The 22,113-nt window shown below is 41.4% G+C and overlaps 1 protein-coding gene across 1 annotated transcript in view; it reads right to left on the reverse strand.

Moving 5' to 3' along the window:
• The window catches only part of cdh15 (cadherin 15, type 1, M-cadherin (myotubule)), a 28,264-nt gene that overhangs the window by 1,166 nt on the left and 4,985 nt on the right, over window positions 1–22,113 (reverse strand). Inside the window, exons 2-12 of the mRNA XM_068336306.1 lie at window positions 6,058–6,219; window positions 4,397–4,552; window positions 3,740–3,884; window positions 3,057–3,238; window positions 2,847–2,975; window positions 2,573–2,755; window positions 1,323–1,567; window positions 1,110–1,246; window positions 776–1,006; window positions 442–681; window positions 192–340 (exon numbers count right to left, since the gene is read on the reverse strand). Coding sequence (XP_068192407.1) covers window positions 192–340; window positions 442–681; window positions 776–1,006; window positions 1,110–1,246; window positions 1,323–1,567; window positions 2,573–2,755; window positions 2,847–2,975; window positions 3,057–3,238; window positions 3,740–3,884; window positions 4,397–4,552; window positions 6,058–6,219 — 1,959 coding nt within the window. The remainder of the gene's footprint in view (window positions 1–191; window positions 341–441; window positions 682–775; window positions 1,007–1,109; window positions 1,247–1,322; window positions 1,568–2,572; window positions 2,756–2,846; window positions 2,976–3,056; window positions 3,239–3,739; window positions 3,885–4,396; window positions 4,553–6,057; window positions 6,220–22,113) is intronic.

Raw genomic sequence — 22,113 nt, forward strand, 5'->3', positions numbered from 1 at the left:
CAGTTCTGTGAGTCTCGGAATGCAATGCACTTCCGGATGCTGTTAGCCAATAGCATGCAAGTACGGTGTCACGTGACAACCTACTAAAAATCTGCTATGTCGTGAAGCCATGCATCTTGAAGCGCGAACAAGTGAGGGATTACTGTAGTCGCTCTCCAGGAACACGTGACCTTTGACCTTTTAGGCCTCACCTCATCCTCCTCTCCCCCTCCCTGCTCATCGTAGTTGAAGACGTTGTCGCGTACGTCATCCTCCGATTCTCCGACGAGCAAGCCTGTTTCTTTCTTGACGTGGTGACGTCTCCCGCACGCGGTCACCGCCACCGCCACGAACAGCATCACTGCCAGTCGGACGGAGGGAAAGTGTGTAGTCATGTGACTGATTTGTTCCTGTTAGTGAGATCATTTCCCCTGACGGTTGATCTCTAAGTGAGAGACTCACGCAGTAGGAGCGCGATACTGGCCATGATGATGATGATAGCGATGAAGCTGATTCCCATGCTGGAGCCGTGTACAGCCCCCGCCTCGGACTTACAGTCCCCGAAGGAGTCGCAGAGGCACACAGTGACGTTGACCTGAGCATAAGAACTCAGGACCGGGCTGCCGGAGTCCGACACAAACACCGCGACCACGTAATCTCCAGCCTCCAGCTCCACCAGAGGATGGAGAACGGCGTGGGTATCTGGATGAGGAACGAAAATAGACAATGGCGAGAGTTAAGGACGCCAGTGTATGGCTTATTCCGACAGCCCCTCCTCCGTTGATTTTTTCGTTACCGTTGACTTGAATAACGGTCCAGTTGACTGATAGATCATCAGGCATTTGAAAGGTGTAGGGCGCGGCGTGGGGAGGAAAATCTTCATCCAAAGCGGACAAAACAAGACCAGAACCCGTACGACTGGCGTCCTTACAAACAGAGCCAATCAGAGGGAAGAGTTGCGGGGGGAAGTCATTGGTCTCTCTCAGTGTGATGGTCACTCTGGCGGTGGTTGACACCCCACCAGCGTCTGCAGGAGAGCACAAATTCATAGCAGTGTTACAGTAGATTGATGTATTCAAAACCTGAGGAGGTGTAAACCATCAACACGTTTATGTAATAAATCAACTGACCCGTAACCTTGACAACAGCATTGTAGACATTGTTTTTAACATGCGGGGATCTCATGTTAAATGTCCTCTTGGCAGAAATGTCTCCTGTGTCTCTGTTGATGTCCAGCCACCTCTCAGGATCTCTAATAATCTCGTATCTGCCACAAACACCAGAGGTTAAAAACTATTCAGTCGTGTTGCTTTCAGTGTTTTTCTTTCGCTTCTGCGTCGCACCTCAGGTCAGAATTGTCGGGGTCAAAGGCGATGTTGCTTTTCAGTAAAGTCTGAGGAGCCACAGACTCAGGGACGACGATGTGAATGGGGTCCTCCCTGAAATGTGGAGCTTCGTTCTGGTTCACGACGGTCACCACCACGGTGGCAGTGCTCACTGGGAGGTTTGGAGCTTTGCTACTCAGAGGATTGAGATTTTCCACCTTTAGAATCAGGACGTACTCTTCCAGCGCTTCAAAATCTAGAGGCTGTCCAAACAGAAGGAGAATTTTTTAAAAAGGTTGTTTGTGGTGGAAAACTTCACATTTCACTGTGGTTGGGTAACGATTAATGCTAAATTTATGTGAAATTTAAATTTCAAGCTAAATTACCAACTTGTATTAAATACATAAAAATTGAAACCTTCAGCTGATTAACATGTAGTTCCACATCCAGCCACTAGAGGCCGTTGTAGAGCCTTATTTTCTCTTTAAAGAGCAAAACCACATTTAATCCTGAGACCCCAGGAGAGATCAGTGACTGTGACATCACTGGAATCTAAAACAATGAATAATGGATTTCCCATAAACGCACAGAAATAGTTTCTTCTATATGACTCTTAGACCCTTCATACATATATTCCTCTTTGTGTTAATGTTAATTCAACCTGCGCATATGAAGAATACATTTCCTGTTATAAAATGAATTACGAAATGTTGATTTTGTTTTCAATAAAGACATTTTTAACACTACTTATTAAATTTTGACTAAAATGTCCATTATTTCTGAAGAAACTGTAAAATATTATAAAGAATTGAGCATTTGTGCAGCAATTGTGAAACTCATCAGACAGACTGCAAAACACAATATGATTAAGATGACATTTTAAGGACATATTTTCATCTAATATACACTTTCTTTTTCAACTCCTGAAAGTTTTGCCTTGTGTACCTGATCAGCTGTCCTTGTGAGGAATTCTTATTTTGGAAACCTTTCCTCACTCTTTCTCGAGGAACAAATCAGATAGAAATCAATCCCAAATTTGACAATATGGTTTGGAGGCTTGACTGGAGTCCACAAATTGTATCTCCAAAAGTAAATAAATGAAACCGAAGTTGGTACTGGTCGGTTGACACTGAACTATCCCCTCCTCAATCCACCAGGCCACCTCAGGTGACTGTCGGGTATTTGTAATATATACACGAAACATGTGCTGGAAATGGCAGAAAGAAATGTCCTTTCACAGTCACTCAGGTCCCAGAAGTTGATTGTACCTTCACCACAGTCAGGATGCCCTGGTTAGTCTCAGCTTCCGTACTGATGGCAAAGTTGCCGTCAGGATCGTTGGAAATTGTGAACCTGGCCTCCCAATTTCCTGTTCCGCGATCATCTCTGTCTGTCACGTTGACCCGGCCAATCTCGTAGTCCTTCCTGTTCTCCTCCGCTATCATACTGTACTACATTCACCACACGCAAAACACAGATTAAGTCAAAAGATTCTAAATGGTGTGCGACAAAACGTTTTTGACTGATTCCAAAGAGACTCACAGAGGCAGGGCTGAATTGCGGGGCGTGGTTGTTGATGTCGGTTACATGTATGATTGCCATGCCTTCACTTGTTAATCCCATGCCTCCCATGTCAGCAACCTGAAGCTTTAACTGGAAACTTTTCACTGCCTAGGACAGGATGTGACACAATAATTAAACAAACCTTATTATGGTGATCTGTAAAAATCAAAACTTTAAGTTGCATCTTACTTCTCGGTCCAAGCCTACGTCTCTTGTGTAGATGGCGCCTGTCTTGTTGTTGATACCAAACATAGTCTTGTTGACGGCATTGGCAGGAATGCTCTCCTGACCAAGGATGGAATAGCTCAGAAAAGCATTTTCCGTCTTTGGGTCATCTGCATCCGTGGCTGACACTGACATCACGGATGTGCCTGTCAAGAACAATAACAAGAATCTGTCACAGTAAAAGACACGTGTGACATATCTGTCATGGATAAAAGACATTCATGAATTGATGTCAAGAACAATAACAAGGAAGAACTCTTAAAGTGCTGCAATTTGAGGTAAAAATTGTTTGTCAGACAAACATGAACTGTTTTGTAAAAAAGTTTCTTATTTATAGATGTTTTTCGAATATTTGTTGGTTTACGAGCAAATCTAGTTAGCTGTTTGGACCTAGATCCATCACTTTCCAGTCTGAGTTTTGATTTTATAGCTTTTCAGCTGCCTGAGGCGAGAAAAAACGATGATAGTTCAGCACCAAGAACGTCTTTCATTTTCAAATATTCAGCTAATGCTAACATAAAAAACTACTAGTAACAGTTTTTCAAGATAGAGCAACGGGATGAGAATTCCACCTGAAGTTGTTAAAAAGTGGAAGTTTTGCGGATGTAAGCAGTGATGAAGATGAGTGATGTAATACATGCTGGTACCTGGGACTGAAAACTCAGCCACAGTGCCGATAAACTGGCTCTGGGTGAAGGCGGGTCTGTTGTCGTTCTGATCCAACACCACTATCTCTATGGTGGTAGGATTCTCTAGTCTTTCTCCACTGGGGGACAGCGCGAATGCTTTCAGCTGCACACACACACATGCACGCGCACGTGCACGCACACGCACACGCACGCACACGCACACACACACACACACACACACAGACACCAAAAATGGAATTCATGACATTAATGTTTCTTTCGATTGATTACCACAAACCTCCTCCATCCACCAGGCTACCTCAGGTGACTGTCGGGTATTTGTAATATATACACGAAACATGTGCTGGAAATGGCAGAAAGAAATGTGCAGGATGTTTGGTTGGGTTTTGCACGTTACATCACGCTCATCTGGTCTGAAACATCTTGAAGTTGCTCCCAAGATGCCCATAAAGACCGTCAAAACCTGACCTCTGGCTGTTTGTGCTAGCATCTGAGATGCTGATATATGTTTAAAGACAAAAACACAGCCTTGAACAACTTTGTATAAGGTGTTCTTGTGTGGACTACGTTAAATTATCTACTTGTGTTGATCATGCTTTCAAATATGGTAATTTTGTGGAGTATTTAGTATCAATACCATAAATTCTGTCTTACCGTGAAGGAGTTGTATTTCTCTCTGTCTAGCGGCTTCTTGCTCCTGATTACTCCCGTTTTATCATCAATCTCAAACAGATTCTTGGGCTCTTGGTCCACCCCAGGCCCCTCCAACTTGTAGATCACCTCACTCGTAAAGATCTTGTCGGATTTGATCTACAGAGACAAGAGATGGAGTCGATGATCACAATCACATGGGGGGCTGGGGGTGTCATAACACCAGATGTGAGTATGTTGACAAGGATCTTTGAACAAGAGCATAAGAGAGACCTTCCTCTACACTTTATGCATCTCACATTCACTCTCTTTGACATGTAGTCTCATGACGCATTTTCATCACCACAAAAAGCGACTTTTCCTACAGACAAAGTCATATTTATAGACTTACAGTTTATCTGTACAGACGCATTGCAAAGTTTTCATTTCACATGTCTTTTAAACACTGGTCTGTGCTAAGTGTCGCTCTCTGTAATGAGGAATTACAGTCATCAGTGCATGGCTTGTTTAGATTGTGTTTATTCAGTAAAGCTATTGTATGCTAGTTTTACAGTCTAGCAGAAACTTCTTTTATGGCAACCTATTTTCAGCATGGTCTATGTGTACAGATAATGTTACTGATAACGTGTTTGGTCTGTCAAAAAGCATCTTCTGTTTCAAATAACTTACTTCCTGTGCCACAAGTGACTGTTAGCTGAGCACCTCTCCCGCCAAATGATTGTCTAATCATAGCATTGCAACCACAGCTCAGCCTGGTGGTGAAGTGTCTGGGTACAGGGTTGGAACCACAGAGGTAATTCTTTTTTCAAGAGTTTAGATGACTTTTTAATCTTTGTTAAGTAAAAGTACATGAGCAAAATTACTTTGCAGCCAATGATTATTTAACTTTGTGGGGTTAAAATCTGCGAAGTGATCAATGAAGCAGCACGGATTAATCATTTGGATCTTGTGCTTCCTGTTTAAATCACCAAAATGTGTAGAATCATATTTTACTGCACTGCTTAGCAGTTGAGAGACAGTTAACAGGCTATTATCATTTCTGTTTAACAATGGACAAACCAAGAGAGACTGCACCATGATTCATCATCTGCCGGCTGCACAGTGGGCCAGTGAGACTTACTGTTATATAATTGTAGTTTTATAACTTGTTTGAAAAAGAAAAAAATTGAGTCCCCATTAGGGAAAAATGTCAGTGAACTTCACACAAAATATTTGCGAGAAGACTTGTCGACTTAAAGAAACACACTGCACGAGTGAATGTTCAATCAGTGATTCAAAAACTTTATACCAATTTTATCATTTTAGTGCAATGCAGCAACAAATCTTGAATAAAACCACTTTGTAATTTAAAATTCAAACATCCCATCAAAGATCTTCTTTGAATGCATCAAATATATCCTCAAAATACTTCTTTACTTAGCGTCCCTATTGTTCCCTTAATGACTCAGTAAATAAACACAAAAAAGTAGAAATAACGACTCTTAATTTAGTGAAAGGGACAACCTGGGGGCCCACGTGACTTGGAATGGTGAAGCGTTATCAGAACTGAACTTCAAAAGTCCAGTATTGAGGATTTAACAGGATTTCAAATTTTAAAAAATGTGACGATGAAAGCTAAAATTTGTCTTTTCTTCTTTTTTTTTTGTCTTCTTTTTTTTTTTTACCTGGACCAAGTCTTCAGGAACCTGCTTGCTGTTTTCTAGCACTCTGATCGGAGGGATGATCCAGTCTCTTTTCACCCTGATCACTCCCTTGCCTTGATTTCTCCAGAGGTGAAGGGTTTGAGGGAGCGATTCTACCTCATGAAGTTCTGTGGAGCTCCACACCTGGGGGAAACAGTAGCATGAAACGCAATGAGGAAAGGTAACATGCAGATATCAAGACATGAGCGCATGTCGTATTCCATTATTGTGTGTCGGTAAATCAAATCACAAGAAGAGCGTGTTTCCATTCCCGTAATTCTGCATGAAAGACATTAAATCACATCTTCACAGATGTTTGCAGCTGTTTAGTATGATATCATAAGTGCTGCAGCCATCCCCGTGGCCTGCAGGAACAGATATCTGTAGGCTATCTGTAGCGCTGAGACAGTCTGCAAAGAAGCTTTCGTAGGGCAGACGGGAAGCAAGGCCACAGCTTCGGGTTTCACACACTAATACACGTCTTTGTCAGCTTCCTTTGATCCTGGCGCAAATTCATCAGGACGACGAAACACAAACACTCATGCTCATTTCACAAGCCCTCTGTCACCACATTGCTGCTTTAACTACATTCACACAAACACACACAACTACTCACCCAACACACATGTGAGGAACACACTCACAAAGCAGCTGTCGACTGGATTTAGATCCTGCGCTTTCCCACCAGCATTATCACTCACACATATGAATTCCCCTGCACCTGACTGGGACTTTGGGGTCACCTTACTGATCCACTCCGCGCTAGGAATTCCACAGACACTCTCAAACATACGCTTTCTCACACACATGCATCAACATCATACATGCATCAACATAACACCCACCCACGCACAATCGTATATCCACATTTCCGTAAGTTGCTTCCGTCTCCTCTTTGGGAATTCACCGGATTCAGCATGATTTCACATATGTTGAATAGCTCAAGGGGCAGAAGTAAGAATAAAAAAACAAAAAAACAAAAGCCTTTGTCTCTTTTGTCTTTGTGTTTTCACTCCAAGTCAATGAATATGGATGAATATTCCTTTTATATACAATATATCCTAATAGAAAAATAAGTGGATTTGCAGAGAGGTTCGTGCATATTTTGTGAATGGCCTCTGGGGCAGGTCATCCGATATAGCGATCCTTTGACACATTGCTGGACAAGGCAGGGAAGAATGGCAGTGATGGCTGGAATCTGCAGCCAAGTCAGAGGGTCGGCTAATCATAGCCCGTTCTATATTCTTGACCCCTACCTATTTAACTTTTTGTAGCCATCACCATGTAAACTCTGACAAAGATGTTTACCCTCACATTCCAGCAGTGCCTGTCACCCACACATATTCATCTTGATAGCCATCTACTTCCATACTTATAAAAACTGCTTCAACCTTCTTCTGGCATAGGACACATTCTGCAGTGCTACTTAATCGCATCATCAATAACAGCTGCATCACAGTTGTATTTCTAAGAATAGTGCTCTCTGGTCCTGATTTGTGAACACTTGGGGTTGGACCGACCACTACTTTTCTAACTCTGAAAATAAACAAATCAGGAAAGGAAAATGGCATTTAAATATAATCATGAGATTTCAAATCAGGCATATTCCTGACTGAATTACACCGAACTGTTTCATATTTGTTGAACGGTTCTGATCTTTTTAATAAATATATTTGTGATTGTTTATGTGTATATATATACATATACTGTATATAGTTGTATAACCAGGGACAGTGTATCCACACGTTTGCAGTCTGTCTGACTGTAATTTCGCTTCCCTAACATCAATTTCCTGAGTTCTTCAAACTTGGCGTATGAGTTGATGAGGGGTGCATGAAGAAAATGTCTAAACTTGAGTGCAGCTTGGTTTTCAGTAATAATACATTTAGAATAAACAGTCCAGCAGTGTTCTGTGCAGCGGGTGCAGCTTTGGGACTCTGTTGAAAAAGGGGTAACACCACCAGAAATGTGGGCGGTGCAGCTAGAACTCAAGCAAGGTGCAATAAAAAGTGTATATACATGCATTAATTCATTCATTTTCATAACAGCTTCATCAGCTGTTGCCGGAAGCTGGAGCCTATCCCAGCTGACTGAGGGCATGAGGCGGGGGGAACTCTGGGCGCAACACCAGTGCACCTACGGTCAATTTGGGACCGGCCAATTAACCTGGGAGGTGGGAGGAAGTTGGAGAACACAGAGAGAAACCACACAGACACGGGGAGAACATGCAAACTCCACACAGAGTGGGACGTGAACCCGGAACTGCCTTTCTGTGCGGTGACAGCGCTACCCACTGCGCCATCGTGCCGCCCATGTTCTTTTTTCCTGGTGTTTATCCAGTATCTATTCGTTATGTAATCCTGAGCAGTGGATATGTACGATTTCCTCCGGGATTAATAAAGTGTCTGTCTGTCTATCTATCTATCTATCTATCTATCTATCTATCTATCTATCTATCTATCTATCTATCTATCTATCTATCTATCTATCTATCTATCTATCTATCTATCTATCTATCTATCTATCTATCTATCTATCTATCTATCTATCTATCTATCTATCTATCTATCTATCTATCTATCTATCTATCTATCTATCTATCTATCTATCTATCTATCTATCTATCTATCTATCTATCTATCTATCTATCTGCCTGCCTGCCTGCCTGCCTGCCTGCCTGCCTGCCTGCCTGCCTGCCTGCCTGCCTGCCTGCCTGCCTGCCTGCCTGCCTGCCTGCCTGCCTGCCTGCCTGCCTGCCTGCCTGCCTGCCTGCCTGCCTGCCTGCCTGCCTGCCTACCTACCTACCTCTCTCTCTCTCTCTCTCTCTCTCTCTCTCTCTCTCTCTGTCTGTCTGTCTGTCTGTCTGTCTGTCTGTCTGTCTGTCTGTCTGTCTGTCTGTCTGTCTGTCTGTCTGTCTGTCTGTCTGTCTGTCTGTCTGTCTGTCTGTCTGTCTGTCTGTCTGTCTGTCTGTCTGTCTGTCTGTCTGTCTGTCTGTCTGTCTGTCTGTCTGTCTGTCTGTCTGTCTGTCTGTCTATCTATCTATCTATCTATCTATCTATCTATCTATCTATCTATCTATCTATCTATCTATCTGTGTATATACAACAAAGAAGAAAAACGTTTAATGAAATGAGGGTAGGTAAATACTGTCCACCAAAAAACTCCCATGCATAACTTTGGTTGTTTTGTGTATGTATTTGATGTGTGTTATTTCACCATTGGTTCTGAATGGGGTGTTGCTACTTAGATGTGTTTTCACACTGGAAAGAGTTCAAAGCGAGTCTGAAGTGGGACTGTTCTAACCCACTGTAAGTAAAAAGCTCTAAAATTATAATATTGTGTTTCTATTGGTAACCACACATCTCTTTACTTCATATTAAATTATGGAGAACCCCCAGGGTGGATACTGGCTCCACTTTTATTTTCATTATATAAGCATTCGCTTGGCCATGTACTTCAGACACTATTTCATTCTACTGCTATGCTGATGATACACTGTTTTATCTTCCACTTAATCCTTCTGAAGCCTAAAACCTCTCCAGTCTCAAATTATTATTATTACACACGAGATACTGTATAAGGAAATGTAGACACAACCCTCGTGAATCCATGGAATGAAAATTTACATCTGAAAAAAATATTTTATTGATCTGCCCATAACTAATATGACCCCTTAATAAGTGACAGTTCTAAAGAACAATTACTGTGTTGTGACTACATACTGTTAGACCAAAGCAAAGCGAAGCAACACAGATTATCTAGATTAGCAGATCCGGATTCTGTAAGATTAGAGTCAGAAAATCTCCTAACAAATAGATGACAAAGACCTTCCTCTTTTACACACTTGGCATGGCCGTCCACTTCTGTACCTTTCATCTGAATGCAAAACCTCACTGTGTTGTGGCGCCACGAAGTAGCTGCCACTGTTTTAATGTTCTTACCAGACCAAGACGCAGAAACACCGAAGCGTCATGTTACCAATTAGACCAATGTGCGCCTCTTCTAACAGAATGACTGATGACACCACATACAGATGAACTGTTTTAGGGGCTTTTCCCAGAAACTTTTACAGCTTGGCCTTTCACCTCGGACCCTCACAGAAGTATCGACAGCTTGTTTGGGGATGATAGGCCCTCACAGGAAGAACCACTGAGCACACTGTTACTGAAGAGTGTTTCCCAAAGTTGAGGAAATTCCAGTTTATATCCCTGATACTTTGGAGAGAGAGAAAAAGCACATAACAAAGAAGATATTTAATTTAATTTAATGGCTTTAAACATCCAGAGAGGTTCCCAAAATTGAATTACAGTCATTTACTTAGGTTTTGAATTTGTTTCATTTTCTTGTCTCAGCTATCTTGACTGATAATCATGATTCTTACATTTGCAATGGGATAATGGATAATGGGACTCCAAAGTAACATTTCCTGAGTAATGCACTTTATACAAGAGGAAAACTTGGAAAGGAAAAGAAAAACACATAGAATAAAGAAAAGCAGCAGAAGACTAGACGATTACTGTCATCAGAAAAAAATAAGAACGCTGCACTGGTGGAATACAGTAGATACACTCAAAGAATGTAAGACTGTAGTAAGCACATGCAAAACATTCAGAATTAAAAATTTTTTTAAATGAAATATGTTTTTAAAACCTGTGTTTCTGTACTAAATCTGTGTTGCCTCCACTCAATTCAAGAAAAGGCTCACCAGCCAAGAAGTGACGCCAATAACATGTCCAATGTTTCCCCCCCAGGCTCAAAGGTCAGACAGATGTCCCTCCCCCATGGTCACTTCTGTTATTGGTCTTTGGGCATACACTGCCAGGCAGTTAGGAACCAGTACCGGGCCCACACCCCTTCTCTTTGCTAAGTCATGGCTGCCGGGAATGGGTACGAGCACCCTATTTATGGAGGCATTCTATGAGGGAGTCCCGCTTGGAAGCAGATGTCTGGGCTTTCAGAATGCTGAGCAAGGTTATAAATTTAGACTAATAAAAAAAAAAAAATTGGGGTTCTGACTTTCACGGGTTGTGGATACAACTTTTCAAACTGGGGAAACAGCTTTGATGCTTAATGTTCCATTACAGTGCTCAAAGTTTCAACAGATTGAATTTGTAGTGTAAATATAAATCATTTGTATTTGCATTCCCAATGATTCATTGGTAATACCAAGGGACAAGCATGTCACAACGTCATCTCTGTCTTGTTCGTTAGCCTGAGTACCGAGACAAGTGTCGCCACTTGGTCTTCGGTCTTAACCTGTTAAAAATAATGAGGAAAAAAGGGGAAGATTAACTTCAGTTGCCTCGTTTTTACGATCTGCATCGTCTCTGGCCTTTGCTCCTCCTGAAACCCGAGTCAGTGTAAAACAGCCTTCAGGTATCCACAACCAGCAGGACCTGTGATTCAGACTCTAAATCCTCTGACTGATCGTTTCCGATGAATGAGACCTCAGCGCCAGCTGGCCGCCGCGACAGACCCTTGATTTGTACCCGATTTCACGGTCCAAGAGTGGTCCATGCCGCTTTCCGTCAGGGGGATTACGGAGCGGGACAAATGGCAACTCGTATGCATCTGGGAACAGCTGTTGCTGCTGCCCACTCTTCACCACCAAATACCTCAAGCGGGCCTGAAAGCCGCCCAGTTCAAAACACAAGCTCCTTGAAAATGAAAAGATCACAAGTGAAAGGTATCACATGACGCTGAGCAGGGACTTTGGACCGGGCTGACAGCTGCAGTTCAATTTAAATCTGAATATTTCTGATAATATTACATGTGTTTTATTTGACTTTTACTTGAATACAAATGATCCCAAAATTTGTGCAACGATGCCATATGTGAACTTAAAGGTCCCATATTATGCTTTTTTTAATTCATGTCATTCAGCTGTCAGATGTCCAACTACACTGTTCTGATTCTTCTAGTGTTTTGCAATCTTGTTATACATGAAAAAACGGTTTATTTTTCGGCACTGAACGTGGACCTGCTTACTCAGTCTGCTAAACAAAGACTCGTGGCCTGTGTAAAAACGATGAGACTGGCTGGTGAGATAATTAAAGTTGTGTTTTCCAGTAATCGTCATGGACAATGAGAGATAGTGGATAACACAGGAGCTAAGCTAACGCAAACTAATGAAACATGGGATTTTACCAGAAAGACCCAGTTTTTCTCTTGTATTCTCGTGTGTGTGTGTGTGTGTGTGTGTGTGTGTGTGTGTGTGTGTATGTGTGAACATGTGTGTGTATGCGTGTGTGTGTGTGTGTGTGTGTGTGTGCGAGTGTGTGTGTGTGTGTGTGTGTGTGTGTACGTGTGAACGTGTGAACTAACTTATATTACCTTAGGGTGATTTCAGACCTGGATTAGACCAACGTTGTGGGGCCCAAAGACCTTAGGCACCCCAAAATGGTGGGCCCCACAAGGTTTTTCATTGCAAAAGGCTCAGGGGACACTCCTGATATGCCCCCTGCCTTTTTTTTGACATGTCCCATAAGGTAGCAAAAGTTGGGTACAGGTGTGTGTGCATCTTCACCCTGGTGGTAGAAAATGGTACTGCATCGCACACACACTCCAGGAAGTGTGTATCCCAACTTCCTGCCAGAGCAGGAAAAGCAGGAAGTGCTGCTGAGCTGCATATATGGACATATTTTTTCAATGCCATTGTGTTTAATCCAACTCTACAGCAAATGTTAATGTTAGATAATGTTAGCTAATGCCAACATTAATGCTAGCGCTAGCTAACGAGCGTTAGCTAGCGTTAGCGTTAAATAGCGTTAGCTAGCGTTAGCGTTAGCTAGCGTTAGCGTTAGCTAGAAATAGCTAACATTAGTATTAGCTTTTATTGCTAACTGCTGGTCATAATGATGATAGTTAAATGACATAAAAATAAACAGATGGATGGATGGACATTTCAATAGAACGCTCATGCAAATGTTTTAACCACAATACATGGATCTCTTGTTTATGCTTTATGTTAGCTAGCTACAAGCTAGTGTTAGCACTCTATTGTTAACTGCTGGTCTTGATGATCATTGGATGGATGGATGAATGGATGGATGGATTGATAGATGGATGGATGATAGATAAACAGAAGATGGATGAATGGATGGATGACATTTGTACATTGATAGTTTTTCTATGCCATTGTGTTTAATCCAACTCTGAAGCAAATGTTAATGTTAGCTAATGTTAACTAACGTTAGCTAGCGTTAGCATTAGCTTGTATTGCTAACTGCTGGTCATGCTGATGATTGTTAAATGACAATGATAGACAGATGGATGGATGGATATTTCAATAAACCTCTGCAGCACATGTTTAACCACAACTTCAAATGGATCTATTGCCTGTGCTTCAGAGCTTTTTAGCTAGCTACAAGCTAAGGTTGGCTCGCTTTCTTTTGTTAACTGCCGGGCATGATGATCATGATTTTTAAAACACATACATGGATGGATGAATGGATTATAGGTAAATGGGCAGATGATAGATAGATGGGTGGATAGCTGGTTGAATGTTTCATTAGAACTCTCATGCAAAGGTTTTCATTTTAATTAAAAAAAAAAAGTTTTTATTAAGTGTATTAATCCCCAAAGGGAAATTAAGACTCCACTCTACACACAGGTTAGTATTTACATGCATCTAAATAGTGTGTACAGGCCTGTAACACACACAAGGGGCCTTTGGGCATGCAGGTGAGAGGGAGGTAGAGTGGCGGCCAGCTCCGTCGGGGTGCGCATCCAATGCGCAACTTCTAAGATGATGGCGCCTTGCTCAAAGGCACCTCGGCAGTGCTCCAGACGTGAGCTAACACCTCCTACCATCAGCTCACACTTTGGGTGTTTTTGGGCACGAGCGGGAATCTGAACCCCCATCTCAGAACATTGGACGACCCGCTCTACCGCCTGCTTTACCACTGAGCAACTGCCGCCCCAAAACCACAATACATGGATCTCTTGCTTATGCTTTAGAGCAGCGGTCCCCAACCTTTTTTGCGCCACTGACCGGTTTCATCTAAGACAATATTTTCACAGACCGGTCTTCATTTGCTCGATAATTGTTAATGTTGCCAGGACAACTGTTGTCTAATAATAAATCCTCCGCAGTGGTTTTATGTAAAATGCAGACAATGTTGAAACAGACACAGACCAATGGATGGATAGATGGATGGATAGATGATAAATAAACAAAAATGTTGAAATGCTAGTTTCACCGAGCCTTTGTATGCTATTGAGGGTCATTAGCATGAGACACATCACCTGGGTTAATCTGCTGAGACAATCTTTTGGAGTTTCGAAAGGACCTGATTATAAATAGGTGCACAGCCTATCTGTGAACCGCGCGCAGCCTATCTGTCTCCCTAAAGTGGTGTTACAGAAAGTCAGTCGGGTAACGCGAGAGGGGACATGGGGAGACAGACAAACGCTGCAGGTACATTAATGGTTAGAAGTTATAATTTTTCTGTTTCAATATTTAAAACTTTCTTAACTTGTTAAACTAGTGTCAACTTATAAGAGCTCACAACCAGCGCCAGAAAATGAAAGTTATTAAAGGACAGTAAAGTTAATTTTAAATGACATATATGCTATTCATCATAATGAAAAATAGAAGAAAAAATAAATTTTAAATGTGTAGCATCATCAGTTTGGTCAAAAAAGCTTAAAATCTGCACCGCAGCAGCTTCCGCATTCAGTGGTCACGTGGGCGTCACTGGGGCCGAACATAGCTTAGCGGCCATAAGAAACAATACAATCCACGTCGCGGTTAACTCCAAAAATATCATGATTACCTGCGCAGTGAACAGTTGTGTCAACAGAACAGCAAAAAGACGCAAAGACAAGGACCTGTCGTTCTTTAGAATACCTTCTGGGAAGGTATCGCGCTAAAAATGCTAATGCGCTAGCCCGTCAATGGGATTGTACATATTATGATAGCATTGAGCTAACTGCATTTATTACTATTGGACTGTGTGGAATGAATAACAACTCTAGTTGTTATTCATTCCACAGTGAATTTATTCGAAAGTCGCGTCTGTTGTGTCAAGTCTGTTGACACAACCATTCACCATGCAGGTAACCATGATATTTTTTGAGTTAATCGCGATGTGGATTGCATTGTTTCTTATGGCTGCTAAGCTATGTTTGGCCCCAGTGACGTATGACGCCCACGTGACCACTGAATGCGGAAGCTGCTGCAGTGCAGATTTTAAGCTTTTTTTGACCAAACGGATGATGATACAGATATAAAAAATGTTCTTCTATTTTTCATAATGATGAATAACATATATGTCACTTAAAATTAACTTTACTGTCCCTTTAAGTGATGGGAATTCCAGCTCTTTTTTTTGTTGCTTTTCATCAATATATTATACCAATAATATAAAATTATAATGTAAAATTATGTACAAATGAATTAATAATGTAAAAATCTCATTATACTTTTTATTTATATATGTTTATTATATAAGTATGCCTTTATTTTTTCACTCTACAGTGCACTTTAAATGAATTTAAACTTAAAACTTATTTTATATAAAACAAATCGACAGTCAAACAACACAGAATCCCTTAAAAACTCGCAACACAACAAAATATAAATGAAAATATGTAAAACAAAAGAAAAAGATCAGCATCCAAATAATGTGTTTAGTAAAGATTGGCATTCAGAAACACCATGTGTGTCCGCTTTGAGGGACTGATTCGGCTTCTTCTGTCAGTCATGATCTGCCCGGTTTTGGAGAGAATTCTCTGGGAGGGAAATGACGTTGCACCAATGCACAGTCTCCATGTCATCACGTGTGTGAGGTGTGGGCAAAGTGAAGCCTTGTTTTCCCACCAGTTTAGTGGATCTGCACGTAACTGGCAAAGGGGCTCCTCAAGGTAGGGTCTCACTTCCAGTATTGCATCTGCTGAAGGCTTCCTTCTTGTAGTGTCTTCACTTGCTCTTTCTTCAAAGAATCTCCAAACAGCAGATGCTTGTGGCCCCTCTTGCTCATCCTCTGCTCCATCTTGGCCCCCTGGAAGTGGAGTTGGCTGGTTGAACCTTGCTGCTGCTGCAGTTATTCTCTGAATAGCTTCATCAACTGCTTTAGTGTCATTGAAGGTCAGCTTCTTGAATCTTGGATAAAGAATGTTGGTTTCTGACAGAACAGTGTTATATTCCATTCTATGGAACTTTCTGTCCATGGATGCACAGGGAGCCTCTACTAGCTCTTTCACATGCTGTGGTTACGCTGGTCTGGTTCTGAGCTGTCACTCTCTGCAGAACCCTGCGCAGGATTAACATTTTGGAGGCTGTAACATAGCTGAAAAAGAATAAACAATGGGTGTTAATATTACGCTTTGTTTTATGTGCAGGTGTATTAAAATTATTTCATGTCTACTCAGCCTTTTATTCCAGTAATGCAACAACAATTACTACTACTAGTAATAATACTAATAATAATGTAACAACATTTGTATACTGCACCTGTCTGCACTGATCTCCACAGCGACCTCCTCAAATTGCTCCAGAACAGTGCATGCCTCCTGCAGTACCTCCCATTCCTCTTGGCTCGGAGGATCGACCGGTACATTGATAACAGCTAGGTTAGAGATGACTGCATCCTTGGACTCCAGAATCCGTTTTATCATATGAAAGGTGGAGTTCCACCTTATCACACAATCTTCTCTGAGCTTCAGCTCAGGCATGTCCATCTGTCGTTGTGTTATTTTGAGCCTGTGTGTGGCTGTTGTGCTCCTGTGGAAATATTCCACTATTGACTTTCTCCACAGCAGGCTTCATCACCTTCAGAGCATCTCTCACAATCAGGTTAATTGTGTGTGCAAGACATTTCATAATTGTGCTGGGTTCATTTCAGGGTTTTAACTGCTTTGGTTATGTTCGCTGCATTGTCAATAACACAACCACCTACTTTGTTTATAACATTCCACTCTTTTGCCACTCTGAGCAGTTCCTCTGCTAAGTTCTCAGATGTGTGTCTGTCACTGAACTCAAAACAGTTCAGAAGGCAGGACACCATTTTATCGTCTTCAATAAAATGACAGGTAACTGAGGAGAAGGATGTGGGGGTTCAGGATGTCCAGCTGTTGGTTGTTAGAGAGGGCTTTATTAACCCTCTCTTGCAGGGATGATTTTTTTGAGAGAGGGTTTTCATGCTTGGAATGTTGTACACGTGATCTCTTCTTGGTGTATTCTATTGATTAGTCATGCGCTACAATTTTGTAATGTCCTAGAATTCAAATTCTTTATTTGGGGGCCTTTAGCAGGCATGAGATTAAATGTGATTTATTAGATTAATTACAAATCCTGGTATTAATGAGATTATTTTTGTAATCGCCTGACAGCACTACTTTTTACCGTGTTTAGGAATATCCTTGTCCCTCCCTGTTGCTCCTGTCTGGCCTCCCCTGACTCTGCTGTCCTGACCTGCTGTGTGGAGCTGCCGCCGCCCCTCCCCCACCCCCGCTCCCCCCCCTCCGCTGTGAGAGACTGGCGGTCACTTCTGAGTGTGAGCTGACGGCGGGAGATGTCACTGAATGCAGGAAGGCCCCTTGTGTGTCTCTGAGTGTTACGGGCCTGTATGCATAACACCAGAACTAATAGTGGGGTCTATACTGTGCTACTAATAATTTTCCTACAGGGATTAATAAAGTATATAAATTTACTTTATTAATCCTGGGCAGAAATTATCTACTATCTGCTGTCATACAATCACAGAATTTACAATATTACACAGACCACAAGACCGCGTTTAATTTGTGAGCATACATTCAGAGGTCATGTAGCTGTTGGGCTACCAGACCTGGTTTCCCTCCTGAACTCCTTCATGTATTCAAGGCGTCAGTGTGGCTGCAGGGAGCCAGTCCGCTGTCACGTGATCAGTGTGGCTGCAGGGAGCCGGTCCGCTGTCACGTGATCAGTGTGGCTGCAGGGAGCCGGTCCGCTGTCACGTGATCAGTGTGGCTGCAGGGAGCCAGTCCGCTGTCACGTGATCAGTGTGGCTGCAGGGAGCCAGTCCGCTGTCACGTGATCAGTGTGGCTGCAGGGAGCCAGTCCGCTGTCACGTGACAGGCACGTGACGCTCAGACGCGCGCGACTGCCGGCGCTGCCAGTCAACTCCTCAGACGTCCGCATCTCATTAGAGTCACGGAGAGAAGTTGGATGAAGAGCAGCGGACACGGAAGTTCTGTTTCTGTTGTGGCTGAAAGCACATTCCTGTGGTGAAATCCGAGGTAAGTGTGTTAATACGTCACGAATCTAACATGGCTTTAACAGAAAGTTGTCAGACAGGCGATGCGTCACTGCACGGTTTTTGACAGCAAGAATAATAACCAGTACTGATGCTAGTTTTTGTGCGCGATGAGTGTATGTACCCGTGTGCGTAAATCACGTTTTAAAAGTTTTTGTGTGTGGTATTTGGTCGGATATGTGTGTAATTACACATTATTTTTGACTGATAGCCAGAATAATACAAATATTAATGCTATTTTTATATATTTAACCTGCGTGCACGTGTCGTGCACGTATATGCTAGCATGCATGTAACGCTCGTTTTGGAAGGCGTGTCAACGTAGCTCACACTCATCCAGAGTCTGAGGCTGATGTTCAGCTGATCCTACTGGATACATCTGTAGTTTCTTGGAGATATGCAGAAAGTGATTGTAGAAATTTAATTTACTGACTTGAGGCCGTATGCAATGTTAGTGATGCATTCAGGGTGTTTGGATACTGTCCATTCGTGTGTGATACAGCCCATCATACAAACTGCAGAAATGTAAATTTGAGTTTGTGGTGATTTCAGAATGGTTGATTCAGCGACCCTTCTACATGCATGTTTTTACCCCAAAGGAGCACTTCTCAACTTACGAATGCTTTTTGAATGACATCATTTGATTATATATATAGCTGATTTTTCTCTAACTGTACTTTGAGTTACAGTGCAGTTTTGGAAAAAAAGGAGAAAATATTCATTTTGCTTTAAATTGTGGTTTTGGGTGAATACAGATGCTCTGGTGACAACAATAGAATTTGTAGATGATGTGGCATTTTGCTTGTGAGAAGCATTGAGGTGGAAATTCCTATAAATGTATATTGATCTTTGCTTGACAAAATGGATATGAGCAATCAACAAGAACATGTATTGCCTTCTCTTTTGGGGGATAAGTAGAAATGTTTATCAGGGAATGTACTATATCTGGTTATGGGTTGAGTGAATCCAGTTCTGAATATTGATCTATTGAAGCTGGAATGTGTTTACATTTGTGTCTCCCTATGTCTGCACCTTGACAAAACAGATATTTAACCATTATAAAGGACAGTGCCTGTAAAGTTCTTTTGATGAGGGCCAGGTATACTTTGGTATACCTGTAACATAATAAAAATTGGGACAAACTGAAAAAAATGTAATACATAACTGGCCTAGCAGCATCAAATGTTCAGGGTGTGCCATGGGGAGCAAACAAATGTTTGGTGAGGTGCTGACCATGTGGAGCAACCTACTGAAATAATTAGGACTTAAATTGGATGTTGTAGTGTACGCATTGTAATACAAGGTCATGTTGATATAAAAAATGTTCAAATTAATTAGAATACACTAAACTAATAGTAATGAATGTAGGAGATTGGAAAAAATTGTGGTAAGGACAGGCTGGCTCTATCACAGTGCCTTAAAATTTGTGCAACTTCCAAGTATACATCAACATGACTATTCCAGATGATTATGAACTATGATTATGAATATGTCTTTGAAATCAGTTATTAGTTTGGAAGGATGTTGTTTGTGTTGTTGGATACATTTGAAACAATTTAACAATATTTTCACAGAGGCCTAATGTCAACAAGGAGAACCAGGATACGGCCTGCAGATGATGCAAAATCATACATTCTGTCTGCGAGGGACAAACCAGCATTTATTGAATGACATATTGACGCCAATAAAGGTACAGGGCATTATTTGGGTGCACAATACACTGTTATTAAGTTGATATTTAGGATGCATAGCACAAACATATCTTTGGGAACAAACTTCATTTCAACTGCTAATTATTCAATGTAAAATAATTAAGTTCTTTACCTTACAGTCATATTTCTAGTTCTGTCTACATTCACCTCTATGCATTTACACACTCGTGTGTCCCTGGTCTTGTCCTTGTGGGGTCTTGAAATCCTGGACACACAGTTTTCTCTTTTGTTGCAGCCAGTTAACTTTACACACTCCGTTTCTAGTCTTATCCTTGTGGGGCCCTTCCGTCTGTAACTTATAATATATTACTTTATAAACAATTGGCAACACCTGTCAACAACCAAGTGAAGTCATTACTGTCATAAAATAGCACTTTATTAAGTATTAGAGGTTTGACATGGCTATGTTGAATGTAACCCATGTTACTCTTTCATTTGTTGTCTTATTTCCTTGTTCCTCTAGTATAGACTGAACAATGCTGTTATTTTTGAGTTCACATGTCATTTCAGAAGCTGCTTTCACTTGAACTAGTGCTTTTAACACAGAAATATCTACAAATAGCAGGTTTTATCTTTACCAGCTTGCAAACGATTGTTTTGATCTGAATTCACAGGTGATAAACAAGCAGCCTCCCATTCCAACATCTGCACCAGAGATGGTACCCTTGGATCTACAATCTCAGACTGATTACATCAGCGCCTGTGACAGCATACAGGTAAAGTAGCAATGCTGAAGCCATCATTCTCAGTTATTTTAACTTGTACATTAACCAGAATAAGAAGGGCTAGTGCTGCTTGTGTTTCACTAATGGCTACTGCCTGGATTTGTGTCCTATTTGAAGTAGCAGACTTGACCTTAGTCATATTTCTAGTTCTGTCTACATTCACTTCTATGCATTTACACACTCATGTGTCCCCGGTCTTGTCCTTGTGGGGTCTTGAAATCCTGGACACACAGTTTTCTCCTTTGTTGCAGCCAGTTAACTTTACACACTCCGTTTCTAGTCTTATCCTTGTGGGGCCCTTCCGTCTGTAACTGATAATATATTACTTTATAAACAATTGGCAACACCTGTCAACAACCAAGTGAAGTCATTACTGTCATAAAATAGCACTTTATTAAGTATTAGAGGTTTGACATGGCTATGTTGAATGTAACCCATGTTACTCTTTCATTTGTTGTCTTATTTCCTTGTTCCTCTAGTATAGACTGAACAATGCTGTTATTTTTGAGTTCACATGTCATTTCAGAAGCTGCTTTCACTTGAACTAGTGCTTTTAACACAGAAATATCTACAAATAGCAGGTTTTATCTTTACCAGCTTGCAAACGATTGTTTTGATCTGAATTCACAGGTGATAAACAAGCAGCCTCCCATTCCAACATCTGCACCAGAGATGGTACCCTTGGATCTACAATCTCAGACTGATTAAATCAGCGCCTGTGACAGCATACAGGTAAAGTAGCAATGCTAAAGCCATCATTCTCAGTTATTTTAACTTGTACATTAACCAGAATAAGAAGGGCTAGTGCTGCTTGTGTTTCACTAATGGCTACTGCCTGGATTTGTGTCCTATTTGAAGTAGCAGACTTGACCTTAGTCATATTTCTAGTTCTGTCTACATTCACTTCTATGCATTTACACACTCATGTGTCCCTGGTCTTGTCCTTGTGGGGTCTTGAAATCCTGGACACACAGTTTTCTCTTTTGTTGCAGCCAGTTAACTTTACACACTCCGTTTCTAGTCTTATCCTTGTGGGGCCCTTCCGTCTGTAACTGATAATATATTACTTTATAAACAATTGGCAACACCTGTCAACAACCAAGTGAAGTCATTTCTGTCATAAAATAGCACTTTATTAAGTATTAGAGGTTTGACATGGCTATGTTGAATGTAACCCATGTTACTCTTTCATTTGTTGTCTTATTTCCTTGTTCCTCTAGTATAGACTGAACAATGCTGTTATTTTTGAGTTCACATGTCGTTTCAGAAGCTGCTTTCACTTGAACTAGTGCTTTTAACACAGAAATATCTACAAATAGCAGGTTTTATCTTTACCAGCTTGCAAATGATTGTTTTGATCTG

The sequence above is a fragment of the Antennarius striatus genome, chromosome 1 (genome assembly GCF_040054535.1).
Source record: "Antennarius striatus isolate MH-2024 chromosome 1, ASM4005453v1, whole genome shotgun sequence".
In the NCBI taxonomy this organism is placed as follows: domain Eukaryota; kingdom Metazoa; phylum Chordata; class Actinopteri; order Lophiiformes; family Antennariidae; genus Antennarius; species Antennarius striatus.